This window comes from Catharus ustulatus, chromosome 9 (genome assembly GCF_009819885.2).
Source record: "Catharus ustulatus isolate bCatUst1 chromosome 9, bCatUst1.pri.v2, whole genome shotgun sequence".
Lineage (NCBI taxonomy): Eukaryota > Metazoa > Chordata > Aves > Passeriformes > Turdidae > Catharus > Catharus ustulatus.
In genome coordinates, this window is record NC_046229.1 from 23,937,266 (window position 1) to 23,946,866 (window position 9,601).

Sequence of the window (9,601 nt, forward strand, 5' to 3'; positions counted from 1 at the left end):
CTCTCATCACGCAGGGCTTGCTGTGCCGGCTCCGGGGCCATTGCAAACCCGTCTTATTCCAATGGTTCGGATGGCGAGAGCTTTTAGAATAAGGTTTCGTAAAATCCGCTGGCGACCAGGAAGTTTAAAGGCATCCCGAGCAAAAGCGGGAGCAGCTCCGGGGCAGGGGTGGCTGAATCCGTCTGTTCGTGGGTGCCGGGAGGCGGCTGAGCGCGCAGGGAGAGAGCGGCCTTCATGGGACTTGCTGTCTTCTTAACCTCCCTGAGAGAGCAGCCGCCATCTGCGCCAAGGTACAACAATACGAATTATTAGTATCATAATCACCACGCTTGTTATCGCTGCGACTTCGAGGGAGAAGCCCAGCCCGGCTCCGGCTTCAGCCCGCTGGACGCCCCAGCCGCGGACTCTGCCCCCTCCTTCCTCTTACTCTCTAAATAGCCCAAAATATTTTTTTCCCCAATTACCAGCGCTCTGCTATGGGAGCAGGACGCAGAGGAATATGCAAGGCTCTTAATAAGTCACCTGCTGAGTCGCGCCTAACTGATGTTATGCTTTATTTCATTACTGCAGCACCGGCCCGTGCGTTACAAATTCCCCACCGGGCACGGGACAGGAGCCGGCCCGCTGCGGGTCCGGTGTTCTGTCAGGACTGGGACTGATGCTCGGGGGCTGCACCCGGAGCCACGGGCGGTGCCTCGGCGCGGGCCCGGTGCCGCACAGCCCGCTCGGTCCGTCCGGAGCTGTCTCTCCCCGCAGTGACCCCCCTCTCCACCTATTTGCATGCCCACGCGAAGCTATATAAACAGCAGTAATAGCCTCATACATTAAGTCAGTATTTGTTAGCACAACCATTCCGAGTCATTTCAGATATTTGGACTCAGTCTGTTCAGTGTAGCTTCAACCTATTGACTTGCCAGACGAGATGTTCATGTGGACCTAGTTGCTAAAACCATGAAAACAGACTTTAGCTCTAAACTGTGCTACTCTCCCATCTGACGGATGTTAACACACAAATGAAACCCATTTGGATGTTTTTTGTTACCAGAAGGCTGCGCTGACGTTCAAATGATCTAAATCTTAGCATCTGGAAGCCTGTACAAGCATCTTTTTTGGAATAGCTTTCAAGACATTTCGTTCAACCCAAGCTGAGGAAGGATCAAAATGGGACACCAGGAAACTGACAATAGGTTCCCATCTGAATAAAACCGGTTGTTTCGTTTGAAAGCACCAAGAAGGAAAAAAAATATATCCCCCCTAAGCCTTTCCATTTACTTCAGTCCCTCCGGCTAACCCAAACCCTCCCAGCCAAGGTCCATCATGGAGCTGCTGCGAGGTACGGGAATGTCCCGAAGGCCACCAGAGCCTGCGAACCCCCTCGCTGGCAGAGCGTTCCGCGGGGACAGCAGGCTGGCTTAATCTCAGGAATACTTTTTGGCCTGGGGATTAATTTAGTGTTGTCTAGAGCCAGCAATTCATCGACACTAAGGTAGAACATGTTGTGTAGAGTGCCATTCAGCCTTAATGAAGATCTGCGGGAGAAGTCGTGCGAGACAATAAATACAGCGGTCCGGATGTCGGTGACTTTAGCAGGAAATAAAGGAGGGCTCCGTGTTAATGAAACAAAGATGTGTGAGCTCCTGGCAAGGGCCTCGAATGTACAGGAGTGCTCAGTACCTCCTGGGTGCTCATGAATGTCTGTGGTGCGCATTACACTTCATATCATGTTTGCAAACAGAATTCTCTTGTCTTTCTAAGGTTTTTACAAACTTGGATGCCAAACAAACCACTGTTGAACCAAATAAAAAGAATTTAAATTATTCAGGAACCCAAGTGATTCTGTGGACCCTTTCTTTCTCCCTTCCCCCACCTCAATGCCGGGGATTTAATCCTGTAGCGTGTCAGGGAGACGCTTCGGCCCTGCCCCAAGCGGCGGGATCATCTCCCGGGCCCGGGGGCCCGGAGACCCGCGGCAGAACCGCGCAGCCCGGCCCGGCTCCGCGGCGGCTTCCCCGCCTCCCCTCGGGCGGGCTCCCGTGCCGGGCCCCGCGTTGGTGCCTAGGCATGGCCGAGCTCGCTGTGCAGAGGCGTCGGAGCATCCTCCGGAGCAGTCCAAGGGGATGGGCTTATCCCAAAGGGCGGATTTTCCCGGTACGCGGCGGGAGCGCTCCGCCACCCCGGGCATCCGCCTGTGCCGGTGAGGAGCGACAGCCGGACCCGGCCGTGCTCACAGCACACACAGAGCACACAGAAACACAGCAACACAGCTCATACACAGCACACAGCACACACACAGAAACACAGCACACACATAGAAACACACAGCACACACAGAGCACACAGAAACACAGCAACACAGCTCATACACAGCACACAGCATACACACAGAAACACAGCACACACAGAGCACATAGAAACACAGCAACACTGCTCATACACAGCACACAGCTCATACACAGCACACAGCACACACACAGAAACACAGCACACAGGAACATAGCAACACACAGCACACACAGAGCACACAGCACGTACACCGCACACAGAACACAGCACACAGCACATACACAGCACACAGAACACAAACATAGCAACACACAGCACACACAGAAACACAGCACATACACAGCACACAGCACATACACAGCACACAGAACACAAACATAGCAACACACAGCACACACAGAGCACACAGCACATACACAGCACACAGCACACACACAGAAACACAGCACATACACCGCACAGAGCACAGCACACAGCTCATACACAGCACATACACTGCACACAGAACACAGCACACAGCACACACAGAGCACACAGAAACACAGAACACAGCACATACACAGCACACAGCACACACGCAGAAACACAGCACACACAGAGCACACAGCACACACACACAGCACACAGAACAGACACACAGCACACACACAGCACACAGAAACACAGCACACGCAGAGCACACAGAACACAAACATAGCAACACACACAACACACGCAGAGCACACAGAACACACACACAGCACACAGAACAGACACACAGCACGCAGCACACACACAGAACACAGCACACAGCACACAGGGCACACATGGAGCACACAGAACACAGACACACCACAGCGCACAGAGCACACACCACAGCAATACCCAGCACACAGCAATACAGCAAACACCACACTCCACAGCACACAGCCACACAGCACACAACACCCAGCATACGCCACCTTGCACACAACACCCTGCACACCATCACACATCACAACACACAGCGCCATCCGTCCCTGCCGCCTTCACCCTCTCAACAGTCCAAACTCCTGGGTATCTACGATTTTTGGCCATCACGTTGCCTACAAAAGTAATGTTAGACACACCCATGGGACTTACAGATTGCATATGCTCCTTTTCTTAGTTCCTTTTAAAGGGAAAATAATTGTATTATGGGATGGTAGCTCATTACTTGTAGCACAAAAGAAAGTGAAAGGGATTCAATGATGCGCTGTTGAAACTACACGTTCGCATATGGTTCATTTTGTGGTTTATAACAATTAAAACACATTCACTGGCAGTCAGGATCAGGTACAGCAAATGCCACTATTCCAGCAGTGGAAGCCACAGAGAGATGATGGGTTTCAGTTTCACAGCCACTCTCACAGAATGAAAAATTCTAATAGTCATCAAGAAAAAAAAAAGAGGAAAAAAATTGGAGTTGAAATGCGTCTTTTTGGACTCATTTTCACATTAACTTGTTCGTATGGACACTGTAGAAGAAATAAAAAAGTCCTTGTTGCATTACTTGGTAATCAGTATGGAAAAGCCCAACCCTGCTTATGGTTAACAAGAATTGTTAATGATATATAAATCATTTGATCTATCGTGCCCTCCAGTCTTAAAGGAAAATAATGGCAACCCCAAGCAAATGGTCTTAATTAGTGTCCAAGAAACCACTTCCTAAATGTATCCTTCCAACTCATTCCAGTTTGACTGTCCAGAAGAGTCTTTTGTTCTTAAATCCCTTTATTTTGTGTGCAACTGCAAAAATGCTCTGCATACCAGTGCTCCAAAAATAGTTCATTTGAGGGTACAGATCAGCACTGGGGGCAGGAGGAAGGACGAGATGATCCTAGTCTTCTGCTGTTGCCTGCAAATCGGTCCCCATCATTTGAAATTATATTTCCCCGAAGCCTTGCCTCCTGACAAGTCTCCTTAGAGAAGTACCAAAGGGGAATTAATCAAAAAACCGAGTCCCTGCCGCCACTCGGACTGCAACACAAACTTTGAAAAGCCAAACCCAAAACCGGATCCAGGATCAAACCGTGTATATTCGAGCTGTCTGTCACCTACTTTCACCCACTCTTTGCACCGTTTCCAAGAGTGATCTGTAGGTTTAATGCACCGTGGTATAGCCATGGATTCCGCACCTCATGTGGCACCCAGGTGAAGGTTCAGGCACACCCTGGAAGAGGAACAGAGCTTGGCCACTGGGTTATTGCGGCCTTGATCTTGTCTCCACTGAAAGCAGCACAACTCTCACAGTTTGCTCCCTCAGGAGGCCTCTTTCTCGGATGTACAAAACACAAACTGCCATTTCTCATTAGCTGGAGTAGCAGGTCCTGTTGCTTCATTAATATAATCCACTCTTCCACCGAGTCCAGCATCTTCTGTCACTTTTCTGTCCCATAACTACTCTATCACAAAACATCATTCCTGGAGTTTGAAACAAAGTGATGAAAAGCTGAACAATGTTGGACACAAAACGCATCTTGGTCACCTGGTCCTAGCATCCAGCATCTTGTTATTCGGTATGGTGGTGTGGGGTTCTTTTCTTGTGTTGTTTGGTTTTATTATTTGGTTTGTGTTTTTTTTGTTGGTGGGTTTTTGTTTGGTTGGTTTTTGGTTTTGTTTTTTTAAGGAAACAAACTTTCTGACATGGTTCTCTTCCCAAACGTGACTGACTCGCCAAGGGAAATAGAACTTCTATAAAACGACAGTCAGTTACTTAGTTGTTGTGTAGTGCTCCTCGTACTGTTTCCAGGAGATAACGCTAATGGGAAATGCCGCAATATTTTAACGAAGAAAATCTGGACTTTGCCTAGACTTAAAACGTCCTTGACTCATTTAAAGTCTCGGTAAAACACACAAGATGGGTTGCCAACTCCTGCTACCCCAGCATAAATAATTTTACTAAGTGGCGGAGACAACATGCAAGCTGATGCCGAGAGGTTTCTTACTCACGTGTCTGCCCGCAGAGCCGCCGCAGCTGCCCCTCTGCAAGCGGGCAACTTCGGAGAGCCCAGCAACTGCATCCCCTGCGCTCTGCTGGCCAGCCTGAAGGCAAAAGCAACCAACCTCGGCTCCCTGGAGCCTGCAGCTCTGGCAGGTTTCATATTGCAAGCGAGTTTGATATTGTCCTCTGCCTAAACGAAACACTCTTGCTTGGTGATTAAACGCGTTTATAAAGAAGTTAGATAGTCTGGTGTTCACAAAGGCTTGGCAAATCGTGGATGGGGACAGGTTACAGAAGCGTTTGCGGCAGCTCTAAGGTAACGTTTGAGTGCAGGCACAGCCTCGCCGTGTCCCCCGTCCCCTGGGGACAGCTCGCAGAGCCCCGGTGAGCCCGAGCCGGTGCGGGACGGGGACGGCCCAGGGACAGCGGGGCTGCGGGGCGGCCACAGCAGCGCTCGTTTCACAGGGGACCACAGGACACTCACACCCCTTTCACCTGGGACCTTGTCCACTCCCTAACACTACTCCCTCTTCTTTCAGCTTTTTTCAGCTCCTCGAATTTTACTTGTAAAACACTTCAGGCAGTTACCAGAAAGCATTTGACGTATTTTACTGCTTTTCAGAGCTTCTTGATCAAAAGCGATGTTTATCCCTCCAACCTCCGCGCTCCGAGGTGCCCTGCGGTGGCCAGCCCGGGGCCACCGAGCCGCTGCTGTGCGCAGGGGAGCGGCGAAGGCGCCGGGGAGCGGGACCGGGAGCGGGACCGGAGCCACTTAGCACATCTGCAAGCTGCTGCCGGGCGATTATCAGGTCATTTCTTCCGTAATGCAAACCATGCGCTCTCGTATCACACTAAACCGCTAATCGCGAATGATGCGCTCCGTACCGGAGGTGAGCGGCTGCCCCCGGCCGGGGCTGGGGAAGAGCCCTGGGCAGAGTTTGTGGGTCCGGCCCTTCCTTCTTCGAGCAGCGCCGGCAGCTCCCGCGGGGACCTGAAGTGCCGATGGGGACGTCTCCTCTGGGCATACCCGGGGTCGGTGTGGGTGTGTATCCTCTCCTGGGCATACCCGGGGTCGGTGTGGGTGTCTATCCTCTCCTGGGCATACCCGGTGTCGGTGTGGGTGTGTATCTCCGCCAGGGCATACCCGGGGTCGGTGCAGCCCATGCCTGCCCCCAGCCGCACCTCCCGAGGCTCTCCCGAGGTTGCTGCTCCCGAGGGAAGCGGCGCCCGGAGGAGAGCGACGGAGCCCCAGCCCTGGCCCATGTGTGGCTCCTCTGCGAGGGGCCGGTGGGTACACGTGTTGGTACATTTTAGGGATGGGGGTGTCTAACGCAGCTGTGCTCCCCGAGGATGCCAAATGCCACACATCTCGAGCCACTGCTAGCAAGGACTCCCTGGTCGGGGTGTGCCTGAAAGCAGTGTCAGTGCAAACATAATCTGTGCTTTGGTGTGTTTCGGTGTCACTTTAAACTGTACAGTTACTCGGTTTCTCTTTCCCCATACCTGCCTCCTCAATCTGTTTCTTCTGTGAGTCCAGTGTCAGTTTTCAGCACAATCTCAGACGGCACATGGTGTTTGTCAGGAGATACACCCTCGCCTTCCAGATCTCCTTGTCAAGTCTTCGGTCTCAGTCCCATTCCCAACCATAATGCCTGGGATGAAGCATTTCCTTGTCCCAGGTTTTTCAGTCTCAACACCGTGGGTTTCACCACAGTCAAGCATCTCCAAAAGCCTGAGCAGGAACTGAGCAGCTCAGGCTTGGTGGGATTGAAGCCTTGCTGCTGGACTCTGTCACCAGCCTCTTTGTTCAGCCTTTTCTAGTTACCTACATGGATTTTGACCTTTTTGTGAAGTTGTGGACTCAAGGTGACTCATCTCCCTTTCTGGTTCCTCTCCTGTTGTCCATTCCAATGTAGTGATTACCTCCTCACTCCTTTATGTTTTTGCTTTCCCAGACTTGATGGTTCTCAGGGAACACAGCTGCTCCTCAGATGTCCCTTTATTCCTCCTCCATGCTGAGTGTCAGTTTGTTGCCTCGGTTGAAGTCTACCCTCTGTTCTCTCCCACTAAAGTTCAACCCTTTCTGTTTCTGCGTGCAAATCAGACACTTTTCTCTCCCACAAGCTCTAAGACCAGCAGGAAGTGCAGACAGCACCAGAGAAAAGGCTTCTTTCACTGATTCCAGACTCAGACAGCCTAGGAAGACCCAAAAAAAAACTCCAGAAGAAAATTTGCAAATAAAATCGTGCTTTATCCTGAATCTGAGCATTTCTACCGGAATAATCAGAGAATGTAGCTGCACCTATTCTGCAGGTACAGCAGGACACATGGTACTTGCAGGCCGTGGCTTGTTACAGCTCATGACTTGGCCAAATTAGGGTACATTTTCACATATTTGGCAAAAGTTGCATTGCCCACACACAGAGCTCCTAGCACAGTATCTCCCAGTGTACTGCTGCTCCAGAGAAGGGGACACAAGTGGTGCTTAAAGCCTTTAGAACTACCAAGGTGAACATCACAAACCACTTCTTTTTTCAGTCTTATCTAAACTTATATGTACACGTATATGTATGTATAAAGGCTATATCTATCTTGGCTAAATTCTTGCAAAAAATTTACACTAAAGCAAAGAGGAGTCTGGAAAATAGGAGCTTAATTTATTAAATTATACCAGTTTTAAGGAGTTGAAAACAATGTGGCTTTACAGACAGAGAGATACTGACTACACTTAAAAATTTATGAAAAGTATATTATTCAGCAGCAGTGAATAATCTAAATAATTCTCTTTATAATTGAGTGGTTGCATCAAATTGGTTTCAAGCATTTAATTTTTTTTATAAATTCATGTATTGTTCTGTGTGGTGCCTTGAAGGATCCAAAAATGTGTACAACACTGTGCCCAGTCTAGAAGCTTATTTTCTTTCCTAGCACTGTCTTTACTTGCTTGATGTTTGCATCATCAGTCTAGTTCATAATTTATATAAATTATGAACCTTCCACCTGATGTCATATTCCATGAATTTGTGTCCTCAAAACTAGGCTCTAGGAAAATAATCAAGGAAATCAACATTTAACCCAGTAGTGTAATCGTAATTCACCTGACATTAACATCTTAATTTATAAATGACTGTGCAGGTTCCCTTTAAGCACTCAGTGACTTCGCTGATGTAAATCCTGTGGTGGAAGATGTAACCCAACTCTCCAAAGCTGCAGCCCCACAGGAGTCCCCTGGAACTCCCGTACCTGACTTCAGTGCACACATCAAGTTCTCAACAGCCACAGAGCTCTCAACTAACTGAAAATCTATACCTCCTATACCTGGGATTTATTTGGAAAAATGGTATTCAGGATAAGTATTGCAGCTGAGTTTGGACGATGAAGAGAAGATTGAGAAGGCATCTGGTAGAGGGGGTGTTGATGGAGTGTTGAATGACAACTGCTTATTTTGTCTTTACAGACTGAGTTGGTGGATTATGCTGTTTAGCAGTGCTGACCATAACAACAAATAATCATATCAGAAAATCTGTATATACTAAAATGTCACAAGCTGAAGATACATTTGTTTTCCAGCTGAGAAGCCTATTTTATAGGTGTGTGAATTATATATTTCACTTAACTGAATGCAGTAAAACCAAACCCACTTTTGCAGATGTTGGTCCCAGTTTCATAATCTCGGTAGGATTCAACTTCAGTGGCAGTTTGATAAATTCTCGTTTTCCAATGAAAAAAATATTACAAAAATTAGGAGCCAGTTTTCTTCATTTATTCCAAACCACCAAACCTTTGCTTTAGGAAATACCTCAAAAGAATCAGCAGGTAAGGCCTGTGGTCCTTATTTGTCCACAAGTGCCTGAAGGTGTGAGCAAATTGCTTATTTTCAGAGACCAACTCGATATGCAGAGCAGGCTCTGACTGTTGCAGTTGTTGCAGACAGGAGGCCCCAAACGTGAGAAACTCTCACAGGCTTTAGCTGCAACTTTGTAAAATTCTCATGGAGGAGAGTGCTTTGATAAATGAGAACTCTTCATTTCAGTGCAATGATGCTGCTGGAGTCTATTCTCACGTGACCATATATTCCATTGGGTTTGTGTTGCTGCACATGCTGAGATAGTGTTTAGGGCACAGAAAAGGGGCCCATACAAAAGGTCATATAGCCCCTGCATGTCTGAAGAACACAGGAGAGTAAACTTGCTGTTGCAGTCTACTGAGTCCTCCAAGATGATGGGGAATTTTTAAGAAAATTGTGTGGAATTAAGCCTTTAAAAAGCTCAGCTTCCTTAGATCTGCAGAATGTGCCACCTTTGCAGCACATTTTGGGAGCAATGGGACTGAGTGTGGCCTGTCAAGAAGAGCATCCTCTGCAGAGAGTCTAGTAGG

General features: G+C 48.7%; 1 protein-coding gene across 1 annotated transcript; it reads left to right on the forward strand.

Moving 5' to 3' along the window:
• Window positions 1-5,199: 5,199 nt before the first annotated feature.
• On the forward strand, window positions 5,200-7,385 carry LOC117000172. Its single transcript, XM_042779573.1, has 3 exons — window positions 5,200-5,395; window positions 5,614-7,090; window positions 7,180-7,385. The coding sequence occupies exons 1-2, from the start codon at window positions 5,200-5,202 to the stop codon at window positions 6,552-6,554; spliced, it is 1,137 nt and encodes a 378-aa protein (XP_042635507.1). The 3' UTR covers window positions 6,555-7,090; window positions 7,180-7,385.
• Window positions 7,386-9,601: the final 2,216 nt, after the last annotated feature.